Source organism: Kogia breviceps, chromosome 1 (assembly GCF_026419965.1).
Source record: "Kogia breviceps isolate mKogBre1 chromosome 1, mKogBre1 haplotype 1, whole genome shotgun sequence".
Classification (NCBI taxonomy): Eukaryota; Metazoa; Chordata; class Mammalia; order Artiodactyla; family Physeteridae; genus Kogia; species Kogia breviceps.
The window spans coordinates 57,210,045-57,222,839 of record NC_081310.1 but is presented as its reverse complement, the minus strand read 5'-3'; the positions used below and the strand labels follow the sequence as shown (position 1 = coordinate 57,222,839).

At 47.9% G+C, this 12,795-nt stretch overlaps 1 protein-coding gene across 1 annotated transcript; it reads left to right on the top strand.

Annotated features, from left to right (window-relative positions):
• The first annotated feature begins 8,196 nt into the window (after positions 1-8,196).
• On the top strand, positions 8,197-11,893 carry LOC131753610 (Golgi-associated RAB2 interactor protein 4-like). Its single transcript, XM_067024736.1, has 2 exons — positions 8,197-9,166; positions 11,865-11,893. Exons 1-2 carry the CDS (start codon positions 8,197-8,199, stop codon positions 11,891-11,893), a joined length of 999 nt encoding a protein of 332 aa, XP_066880837.1.
• The last annotated feature ends 902 nt before the right edge of the window (positions 11,894-12,795 follow it).

Genomic DNA, 12,795 nt, shown 5'->3' with positions numbered 1-12,795 from the left:
ATGTTAAAAAATAAATAAATAAATAAATAAATAAATAAATAAATAAATAAATAAATAGGAATAGCAGGGACTTCCCCCGTGATCCAGTGGGTAAGATTCCGCGCTCCCAATGCAGGGGGCCGTGGTTCGATCCCCGGTTGGGGTACTTGATCCCACATGCCTGCTGCAGCTAAAACTCCACGTGCCGCAACTAAAGATCCCGCGTGCCACAACAAAGATACCGACGCGGTGCAGCCAAAATAAATAAATAACTTTTTATTTTTTTTTTAAAGAATAGTGTGTTGACTCCATGCCAGACACTGTTCTGACCCCTTTGTATGTGTTAACTTCTCAGATTCTCACAACAACACTATGATTATTTCCATCTGACAGATCAAGGAACAGAGATGCAGCGAGGTTAAGGTCACTTTCCCAAGGGGATATGAATGGTGACAGTGCTGAGATTTGAACCCGGTTTGGCCCTATGCTCGTAACTACTCATCATGCAACCTCTCAGTCCGCCAACCCGTTCCAGCCAGCTGGCTGGGGGTAGAAAGTGAGTGATGCTCTCTGTCCCTTAGGTTGCACTTCTGAGGTTTACCCTCAAGTGGACCTCTCAGCCTCATTCTGTTCTATCCTGTTTGGTGGCCACAGATGGCACTTTGCCCTCTGTCCAGCCATTCACTGGTGCTGTCGATTCCAAGGAAAACCCAAGGTTTGAGGGAGTGAGGGAGCTCAGGGCAGGCCTTCCTCACAGTGGAAGGCTAAATGTGAAAGACAACATCATGGTTGGTCCGCGGTTCCATCCTATTGACACTAATAATTGTGACAGGTGCCACTGACAGCAGGTGCTGCTCCAGACATCTTATATGCATTCTGTCATTTAATCCTCAAAGCAACTGAGCTGGCAGTTGTTGTGGGATTTCGCTGTGGGATGTGGGGATGGGGGTGGGAATTAAAGCCTAGAGAGGTTAAGTAACTCCCTAGAGGACACAGCGAATTCCCCTCTGCTTCCCCCCGCCCCCTAGGGCTGCAGCACCTCTGCTCTCTCCACGGTCACCGCCCCGTGCCCTTGTGCTTCGTGAACCCATTTGCACAGAAGTTCCTTCATGATTTCTCAGGATCTTTCTTTGCTTCTCCTCCTGCCTCAGACTGTCAGTTCCTCAAAAACCAGGGCTGTATTTACCAGTTCTCTTTATGGCCTCTCCTCTCCAACGCCAAGGGCCCCACGTGAAGCTTTTCATAAGGTGGACCCTAGTGAGATGCTCCAGCTTCTAATGCAGCTATCACTGCATTAGCAGCTGGCACCACTGGTAGAAATGCACAAATTAAGAAACAGCCAAAAATCTGCTCATCACTCCAAAGAACTCTTCACTTGCCTAGATAGGCATAAAGCATGTGTCTGTCTAAACCTTTCAGAAAAACGCCTACCCATGAGTGTCTAAGACCCAACCGTGTAAATCATGATGCAAATGAGGCAGTAGCCACGGGGCTGGTTGCCAGTCCACACAGCCAATTGCATCTGCTCATACCCAGAGACACCACAATACTGGCAGGAAAACCCCACTCCTCCAAGCTCGTCCCTGCCCTGATGACTCAGAGATAACCGTGCAGCACTTTACTTGGCAGCCTCTCAAAGTAGCCTCTTAGCTTCCCTGCCAATCCTCCTGCATCCCCACCCCGACCCGGCACAGGCGGGGAGAGGTGATCACAGAAAAGCTGTTTCTGGCTGTCCTTGCAGGACAGCAACAGTGACTGCCCAGCCTTGCTCAGGAAAACACATTCATGTAACCCCGAGCAACCCATGGGCAAGCAGCGGCGATAGAAGGAAACAGGTGTGAGCCTGGCTTAGGTTTGGGGAAAGCATCATTAACTTGAACAGTGCACAGACTTTGTGACAACGTAGTGATGGGACCAGAGTTTACTTTTGTACAGTGAGGAAACTAATTTCTTAGCAAACTAATCCAATTCTTTGTTCATTTGTTCAATGCATAGATAAGAACACACTCAAGGAGGGTTAGAAAACGCCCTAAAATTGGCCAAGAAAAAAAAAAATGGATAAGAGAATCCGTCATAGCACCCTGGTCTACGGGTGAGAATCAGGCATTTTCAAGCTGTTTCGAAGCCCTCACATGTAGCAGGAAAACAGACCTGTGAATCTTAGTGCTTCCCTCTTTGTTGCGGCAGATTCACAGGACCCTCTTTTTTAGCCCTCTGTCACTCCACTCCATGATAATACGTATCCTTGAAAGAAATAAAAGCTCTTGTGCTTTACAATATTTAAATAATTTATTTTTAATTTTATTTATTTTTGAGGATGTATCTTTTAAAAATATTTATTTACTTATTTATGTATTTTTGGCTGCATCGGGTCTTAGTTGCAGCACACGGGATCTTTGGTTACGGCGTGTGGACTTCTCTCTAGTTATGGTGTGCGGGCTCCAGAGCACATGGGCCCTGTAGTTGCAACACGCGGTCTCACTAGTTGTGGCGTGCGGGCTTAGTCGCCCCGCGGCACGTGGGATCTTTAGTTCCCAAATCAGGGTTCAAACGTGCGTCCCCTGCATTGGAAGGCGGATTCTCAACCACTGGACCACCAGGGCAGTCCCAGTAATTTATTTTTAATTCTGTTTGCTCTCTCTACCTATGAGATGACCCCAAAGAATGACTTTTTAAAAGTCACTTTGGCTTTGGAATGTCCTAAGTCTTTGCCACTCAAAGTCTGGTCCACAGACTAGCAGCACTGGCATCACGTGGGAGCTTGTTAGAGATGCACACTTTCATCATCCAGATATCCTGGGTCAGGGTCTGCGGTTCAGCAAGATCCTCTGATGCTTCCAATGCAAATTGAAGTTTGAGAAGCACCTTGTTGGATATTATCTTCATGGGCAGTGACTTTCCTTGCAGAATTTTGCTTTGCTCCCAAGGATGCTAACAGGGGCTCGTCTTCTCTGAGCGTATGCCTTGTTCTGGGGACAGCCAGCCCTGGGCAGAGTTGAGGGCGGGAGGAGCAGAGAGAGAACAACCCAAGGACTGCAAGGACAGATCACGTAGGGAGTGTGTGCATGTCATGACCTTGGCAACTGGCCTCTAGATCAAGAGGAGCAAATGAGGGGAAAGAAGCCCAGAAAGCAGGCTCTCCCGGGAGGGCAGCAGCGGGGTGAGAAGAAGCACCTGTCTTGATGCAGGTGGGAGGAAGGAAGAGAGAAGCCCTTCAGGCTGAGCACAGTGACCCACGGGGTCTCTATTTCAGCCCAGCCCACAGGGTAGGTGGGCTAGGGGCCGAAGAATGGTCAAAGGCAAGGAGCCAGGCTGAGAACTGGACCCAGACCTTATCCAGATGTCCTGGCCTGTCCGCCCCTGACTTGTGCTGAGCATATGAGAGAAACAGGTTGTGATTCATGGGCAAAGAGGTCAAAGCTGGCCTTGCCTCCAGCTGACAGACCAGAGGAAGCCAGTGGGAGGGGGAGAGGGGTGTAGATGGCACCGACTTAGAGCCAACTGCTGCACGGGAAAACTTGTGTAATTTTCTCTGGAAAAATCCTGAGCCCACAGGATGAGCACAGCAGGAGCCACACCACTTTATACCCTTAAGAGATCATTCTAGTATTTCTTTCCTCCTCGGTGTTTCCTAGACAGAAGTCAGACCCCTGACTGTAGGGACGTATACTGAGCCCTTTGAGTTACCTGTTGAAGAAAGTCTTTCTTGACCTTAACGGGTGGAGGAAGCCCTCCCAAATCCCTTCACAATCTCTTCCCTCTCCACCCTTTTATATCCTCAGCTTAGCTGAGAGGTTTCAATGATCATGTGACAAGCTCTCAGCTACTTTTGTGGTACATTTTGCATACAGGCTAGCACTGCCTTTGGAATGTGGCATCTACTGTAAATTGATAGCTGAGTCAAAACTTTAACATTATATCTTGTGGTATGGGAAACAGAAAAAAAAAAACCTGGGAAAACCCTAAGTGCTTATCAATATTGGTTCAGTACACTGTAGAATACATGCAGTGGTTAAAAAGAACAAGGCCCCTTTTGATGTATGAACATGAGATGGTAACCAAGCTGTATTATGGGCAAAAGCAAGCATCTTGTATTGTCTTAGTTATGTCTAAAAGGAGAGGGAAAGACGTTCACATCTTGTCTTTATATGCATAGAATATTTCTGAATGTACATACTAGAAACTGGATTGTCCACTACTTCTAAGTAAGGGGCCTTAAAGGTCAGAGTTCAGGGGAAGAGTTAGCTCTTACTGTGTAGGGGGTCTCCGAAGTTTGTTTGTGGTTTGTTGCTTTTTTTTTTACTGTAAGTATAGATTACGTTTTCAATTCCCAAAAGATTATAGAGTCATTTAAAATGGTGATTATGAAAATTAATGAAGCAATATGGAAAATTTTATGATGTAATGTTAAATGAAAAAAGCAAGATTCAAAGTCATTAGGTACTTCTGATTTCAGTCATGCAAAGGTAAGCAAACGAATGAAGACATGACGGACATGAACAAAATTTAAGAGTAGTTTTGTTATGGTTGCTGAGATTTTCCAAACTTATAAAAATTAACTTTATTGAAGTATATACACAAAAACGCACCCATTTTAAGTATACATTTGAATGAATTTTGACAAATTCATACACCCATGTAATCAAGTTACAGAACATTTCCATCATTCCCCAAAGTTTCTTTTTGCCCCATCCCATTCAGTCCTGACCTGCAATCAGTAATGTCACTAGAAATTAGATTTGGCTTTTCCAGAGTTTCCGATAAATGGAATCATACAGTGTGTACCCTTTTTGTGTCTTGGCCTTTTTGCCTCAGCATAATGTTTGTATCCATCCTCCTCTTCTTCCTCAGTAAGTCCTGGGCAATGTACCTAGCTAAAAGATTACACTTCCCTGCATTCCTTGCAACTAGATGTGGTCATATGATACAATGATGGCCAAAGAAACATAACTAGAAGGGTCATGTGGGACTTCTGGAAGGCTCTGTAAAAGTGAGAGGCAGACCACCTTTCTCTTTCCTTCCCCTTTCTCTTGCTGATGGCCTGGAATATGGACTTGATGAATGGGGCTTCAGCAGCCATCTTGGAATATGAAGTGACCCTAAGGATAACCAGGAAAAGACAATGAGCCTAGGTCTCTGATGACACAGTGGAGCTGCCATACCAGCTTGACTCCCTTCCTTTCAGACTGCTTTTAAATGAGACTACATATATATCTTGTTTAAGTGCAAATATTTGGCGTTCCAAATTATTTGTAGTTGAAACTAATGCTACTTACTCCATCAGCCGTCTAGCACTATCTGATGATTTTAAATTATGCATATGTTTGATTAAAAAATAAATTTTAATTAAAAATAAGCTTTTATATCAATTCTGACAAAAACAGTTCAAGAAAAACATCACAGACCGACATCGTTCATAAATACAGATACAAAACTTCTTGACAAAATTCTGGCCAGTTGAATCCAGCAATATGTTCAAATAATGCACCACGACCACATGGGGTTTCCCAGGAGTGAATGGCCAACTCAGCATCTAAACAACAATCAGTGTACTTGACCACATTAACAGAATGAAGGATTAAAAATCAAGTAATCAGGGCGTCCCTGGTGGCGCAGTGGTTGAGAGTACGCCTGCCGATGCAGGGGACGCGGGTTCGTGTCCGGTCCGGGAAGATCCCACATGCCGCGAAGCGGCTGGGCCCGTGGGCCATGGCCGCTGAGCCTGCGCGTCCGGAGCCTGTGCTCCGCAATAGGAGAGGCCACAGCGGTGAGAGGCCCGCGTACTGAAAAAAAAAAAAAAAAAATCAAGTATTCAGCTCAATAGATGCAGAAAAAGCATTTGAAAAACACCAATAATCCTGCACGATAAAAATGCCCAGAAAACTAAAACTAGAAGTGAATTTCTTAAACTTGACAAAAGGCAATTCTGAAATAAAACTACAGCTAACAACATACTTTATGGTGAAAGATTGAAGATTTCCCCTGAGAGAGGGAACAATGAAAAGATAACTGCTCTTAACCCATCTATTAAATTCTAGGCTGGAGCCTTTAGCTAATGCATAAAGCAAGAACATGAAATAAAAGTCACACAGTTTGGAAAGGAAAAAGTAAAACTTTCTTTACAGGCAGCATCATTGTCTACAGAGAAAATTCCAAGAAATCCTTAAAAAAAAACAAACAAAAAAACACCAAAACTAGAATTAGTAAGTGAATTTAGCAAGGTGAAAGGACACATGATCAACACACAAAAACCAATAAACCAGCACGAACAACTGGAAAATTACAATCTTACAAATCCCATTGACAATAATATCAGAAAGCATCAAATATTTAGGGATAAATTTACTGGAAGATGTGCAACACATCTACAGTGAATTTTTATAATACATTGTATAAGCCGAGAGATATTTAAAATGTTTAAATAGAAGACTAGATAGTATCACCCGCATGGATTAGAAGGTTTAAGATTATCAAATGTCAATTCTCCCCAAATTGACCTATAAATTTAATGCAACCATATTTGAAGACAACTGTGGTTTCTAGACAATGACAAGATAATTCTAAATTAATATGAAATTTTAAAAATAATACAGTAAATCTAAAATTGAATAAAATAAGATTAATGCTGTAAAAGAGACACATATGAGATTCTACAATAGCACAGAGGAAGGAAGAATAGGTTCGATTAGGTAATTCAGGGGAGGCTCCTCAAAGGAGGTACCATTTGAACGGGCAGTTGAAAGATGACTGAGGACTTCCCACGTGGGCATTGATTTACTTAGGCTTTGCTGAGCATAAAAAACTACAACCCATCTCACTCAGTCAGGTAAGGGGCTTGCACGTGCAACTGTCCAGGAGAGAAGTCTCATAGAAATCTCTGGTGAGGACTTCCCTGGTGGCACAGTGATTAAGAACCCACCCGCCAATGCAGGGGACATGGGGTTCGATCCCTGGTCGGCGAAGATCCAACACGCCGTGGAGCAACTCAGCCCGTGCTCCACACCTACTGAGCCTGCGCTCTAGAGCCCAGGAGCCACAACTACTGAGCCCACGCGCCACAATGACTGAAGCCCACCTACCCGAGAACCCGCGTGCTGCAACTACTGAAGCATGCACACCTAGAGCCCGTGCTCTGCCACAAGAGAAGCCACCACAATGAGAAGCCTGCACACCACAACGAAGGGTAGCCCCCGCTTGCCGCAACTAGAAAAAGCCTTCGTGCACCAACAAAGACCCAACGCAGTGGCAAAAACAAAAAAAAACAAGAAGAGAAATCTTTGGTGAGACCTCACGGTTTCTGGGCTTGGAGGGCAGTTCTGGATCTGAGGTTCCTTTCCTGATCTTAGCAGCCAGAACCCCTAAATAGTTAATGTAGTCTTCTGTCTGTCTCTATCTTTTCTTGCCTCCTTCTACCAATTTTTAATGTTATTATTAATAATCACCATCGACGTTTACTGAGATTTTATGAAAGGACAGACTAAGGATCGCCACCGCCAGCTCTACGTTATTCGATACAATTAATCCATGGGCTTAAATGGTTCAAATTTAGCCCATCATCATACATTCCTATAGATTTCATCCAGTAGCTAAATCTGGGGGAGGAAAAGAAAAAGGACCCACACAAAATTTTCCCAGTTGAAGACATTTTTATTCTAGTAGCCACCTCAGTCGCTGGCCGCATGGGCCTGTCCTCCGCGGGGGCAATGGCGCGTTTGGGAGAGGATGGGGGCCCTGCACTGGGCGGGCGGGGCGGGGCAGCTGGGGGATGAGGCAAAGGGCTATGTGACAGTGATAGGTCACAAAGGGCATCAGAGGATAAATAGGCTGTGCCAGGGCCTTAGGCCGAGAAAGTGGTTACTTCTCTCACTAGGACTGACGTTCACAGCCGCTTGGGGAGATAAAAACCCAGAAGCGGAAGTGAGCTGAGGCCGAGGGGGAGCCTACCATACCTCTCTACACACTTGAAGAGATTCAGCCTGGGGTCCAGCCGCCCTACAGAGTCCCCGCTGTGACCATCAGTGCCCCTACCCACACCCCTGCCTCTGGGAGACCCTGAGGCAAAGGTGGGGGCCTGTGGGCTGGGATTGGAAGACCTGCCTTAGGGCCGCCTGCGTGACGCAGGAGCACGGCAGCTTGCTCTTCGGCTCATTAGGCCGAGGGAGGGAAGAGCCAGGGGCCCGCCTTAACCACGCTGCCTGGCAGTGATCAAAGACAGCCATGAGTGGGGACTCTCTGCTCCCGTATCACACGGCCCAGAGCAGCACCGGGCTGGGCCTGTTCAGAAGCACCATGGGGGAGCTGCAGCAGCAACTGTACAACGGCGAATACGACATATTCAAGTACGCGCCGATATTCGAGAGCGACTTTATCCAGATCACGAAGAGGGGACACGTGATTGACATGCACAACTGTGTCTGCATGGTGACCGTGGGCATCGCATCCACAAGCCCCGTCCTCCCACTCCCAGACATCATGCTGCTGGCCCGACGGGCCACCGGCTGTGAACAGCACGCTGAGCACAGCCAGCCCACCAAGGGGAAGAGCCACAAGGTTGCCAAGACCTTAGAGCTCACCAGGCTCCTTCCCTTGAAGTTTGTGAGGATCTACATGCACGACCGTGAGAAACGACAGCTGCGCGTGAAGTTTGCCACTGGCCGCTCCTTCTACCTGCAGCTGTGTGCCCCTCTGGACGTGCAGGAAGACCTCTTCGCCTACTGGGAAGAGCTGATTTACCTCCTGCGACCACCAGTGGACGGTCACAGCCGCACCTACGCCGTTCCAGCCGGGGACATGATCTGCAGGACTCTGTTCGAGGAGGAGGAGGAGGACGGGAGGAGCCCGGCAGTGGAGGATTTCCAAGGAGAGTGGGATGAGGACCAGGTGAGCATCAGGAGCCTCCACACGCCCTCTGAGGTGGCCGCGGTCGGGTCTGCAGCTTTTGCTGCCGGGGAGGGGATCCAACTGGACTCCCACAAGCCCGATACCATGTCCGATGTGGCCACTGCCAAAGCAAAACCTACAGTGCTTGACAAAGAGTCAGCATCGCGGGCAACGACAAAGGTGGAGACAGCAGGGGTGGCAGGCGGCACCGCAGCTGGTGCTTTGAGCGTGGCAGAGATCAAGTCTCCTGCCCCCGAAGAGCAGAGCGCGGCCATAGCAGCCACAGCCAGCAAGGGTCCAGGAGCAAGTAAAACCAACACAGCCACTGGGGGCACTGCGGGGAACAAGACCATCCAAAAAGCAGCCGGCCCGGGCTCAGGCAGCCGGAGAGCCACTAGAGACGACCAAAAGGAGAAAGGCCACGGCAGCCTGGGGGACAACAAGCAGGGCACTGCTCACAAAGCCATCAGCCGTGCTCCCATCACCAACGAGTCCAGGACCTCGCACAAATCGGGCAGGAGCTTACCTACAGCAAGTTCAGGTTCCATCACCAAGAGACTCAGCAGGATTGGCTCTTTCTTCAGGAATGTCAGAGCCAAGCTTACGACAAAGACAGTGTGGCCTCATCACGCGATGCGTATGTGAGCATCCCGCCGAAGGCAGTGGAAGGGACCCGAATGGAGGCCATCACAGAGACAGCAGAGAGTGGCCAGGGCCTGGAAATCACTGGTGGTGTGACATCTGAGACCACGGAGCCAGCGACCGTTGAAGGACCTAGAGCTGGGAGCTGCAAAGGGAACCAGGGCTCAGGGAAATACCCCTCGAGAGCCCATTGCAGCTTCCTACGGAAATTGAAATAAAAATCTGAGAATGCATGCCGTGTTCTGTCTGACTTTCTAGGTCCCGAAGCCCAGACGGAGCCTCACAGTGGATTCTGGGAGGTCAGCTGCGCCACAGTCTGAGACCCAGTGTCCAGTCAAGCGCAGCCCCACCTCACACACATGCTCAGCGCCAACAGCGGTGCTCCATCTGGCCTCCACTCCTTTCTGGCTTTGCCACCCCCCCCCCACAGCCATGGTGGAAAGTCAGACTATGGCCTGGGAAGCTCTCCTTCACTATGCCCGTATTGTTTTTTATAAACGCTTATTCCCTCTGAAGGTCTGTAAACAAAGCAAGAACAGGGACTCATGTCCCCTCGGGCTATTCAGTGGACAGAAATAAGGGCAGCAGTAGTGGCTAGCAATCAGAACAGCAAGCACTCTCACCTAGACTTAGCCGTTCCCTTCCCAGGTATATACCCTGGAGAAACACACATGTTCTAAGGAACAACTGTGAGAATGTGTATAGCAAAAATAACTTAACAGCAAAACACAGGAAACAGCCCAAATTTCCATCAACAGAATTAATACAGCAGACTATGAAGTGAGTGCAATATTCAATAGTGAAATATAAATGAGCTACACACATTAGCATAGATCAACTTCTCCTGATTTTTAAAAACATCAAAAGAATGGGATACAATTCCACTCACGGAACCATTCTGAAACAAGCCCAAACAATGTATTGCATAGGGTACATGTTTTAAAAACAACTGTAGCTAAAAATGAGGGAAGAGTAAACACAAAATTCGGGACAGTTTTCTCTAGGGTGGAAAGGCTAGGTCAAGGAGGTTGACACAAGGCTGTTAGTGCTGCTGGGAATTGCTCCATCTCTTAGGCAAGATGGTAGGTACACAAGTGGTGTATTTTTCACATTTTACTAACTCTGAAATCAGCATGGTCACCGCAGCAGTTGTGATGGAGTTATTGCCAATGCCTTTCTGTTTTTTTCACTTTTCTTTATGCACAAAAGTGATGTCAGAAAGGCTTGGCATCTTTAAATTACATTTATTTAAGGTAAAGTACAAGAACGCTGGTTTGGTTATTAGGAAAAGAAGGAACGATATGCCTACTTTCCAGGTAAGAACACTGAGGCTCAGAGAAGGTAACCTGCTCCAGTCGCACATGGGATCTTTGCAGAACAGTCATCCACCAGCCCACTTCTTTACGCAAAGCCCTGTCCGGGGCACGGGAAGGAGGCAAGCAAACAAGCCTGAGATAGGACCGGCACAAGAACCCGAGGCACCAGCATTCTTACCATCATGTTCCAAAACTACAGAGATGAGCATCAATTTTACTAGACTGAGCGGAGGGAGGGGTGGGGGCTGGGAGCCGGTTATCAGACTTCAGTGAGCTCACAGCTCTTAGCTGGCCTTCTCTCGAGAGCATCCAGACCACCCCTTAGCTGTGTCTGGCTCCCTGGCTTCTACCTCTAGCCTCTGGCATGACCCGCGCTGCAGCCATAAACCGGCTCCCACCTGGAATTCCAGCGTCCACTCCTGGAACACCCAGCGTCCAGTCCTCCTGCAGCCACTAATTAAACTTTGGAATGCCCTACTCAGAAGGGTTTTTCCATATCAAATCTTCAGGAACTTTTTTCTTCTTGGGGCTCCAAAATCAAGTCCTTAACCCTCACATGAGTGAGATTATTTGTTAGGTCAGAGCATCCTTGTTGACTGGACCTTCAGTTTGTGACTTCCACAGACCTCATCACGGGAGGGTGGGGAGAGGTCTCTTCTGTTGGTGGAGGGAATGGAGGGCACTTGGTGGGGAGCACTGATGAGAAAGTGAGACAGCCCGAGACCTACACATAGGCACTGTTGCCCCTGGCCAGACAAGGTTCCTGACCCCAGGATTAACCCAGAGCTTCCGAGAAGACTAGGAGCTACAGGGAGACACAATGAATGGTTTACTCTCCACCAGCTTTTCCTTGGACCCAAGGTGGAGAAATTACGAAAAGATCACATCACATTCCTTTGATCTTGTGATTTCCACACAGGCAAGTGCAGCTAAACACTAGTCTGAAGGAAGAAAAAGTGTTAAAACCATGTGCATAGCCCTTAGTCATTTATAAAGTTCTTGAATGTGTGTGCCCCCTTCCGATTCTCACATCTTTCTATTTTGCAGATAAGCAAACGGAAGTTCAGAGCATTTAAAGGACTTGCTCAGGGTGGGAGGTGATGGTGCAGAGAGGGAGCTACCTCAGTGCAACAACTTTCAGACAGTGTGCCACCCCGGTCCCGCATAGAGGTACACGGATGGTGGAGGAGACAGGACAGCACGAGTAATTATCACAACTCTGAGTGACAAATACAATCAGAGACGTGTGTTTGGGGACTGGATCTATTCAGAGGAGGGGTTTTGGGGTTAGGGAAGGCTTCACAGGGGAATTGGCACTTTTAAGGATGAATAGGGCTCAGCCAGGTGAAGGAAGTATGAGGAGCAACGGTAAAGGTGGGGGAGGGGTGGGAGATGATCAGGCCACAGGAAAGAGCGCGTGCAAAGTACAAAGGCTTGAAACGTCACGGTGTGTTAAGCAACTACAGGTATGTCAGTACCACTGGTTGGAGGGCAAGAGAAGAGGGACGTGAGGCTGGAGAATCAGGCAGCTGGGTCTTGGGGAGCCTGGGGTACTATTTGAGTGTATGGGACTTGCGGAACCACTGAAGGCCAGCGTCTGATGGGAGTAAGATCCCTCTGGCTCCAGGGTGGAGAGTTGATGGGCAGGGGGCTGTCTGGAGACACGGGGTCCTCCAGGAAGCCACTGCATTAATCCTGGCAGAGTTGGGGAGCCCTGAACCTGGGTGGCACTGGGGAGACAGAAGGGGGCAGAGTCGGGAGGTGTTCAAGAGATGGAACAGGACAATTTTCCAGCCCACATCCTGAAAGACGGGGAGCTCATGGTGTAGGTCTGGCCCTCATCTAAAGGAAGTAGACCTGACAGAGGTGGAGGTGACTTGCCCCTGTGGCGGCTATTGGTCAGTAGAGTGGGTGGCCAGAAAAGAGGCTCAACGGGAAAGCAAGGAGTAATGTGTTAAGATAGAAAACAACAGCTGCT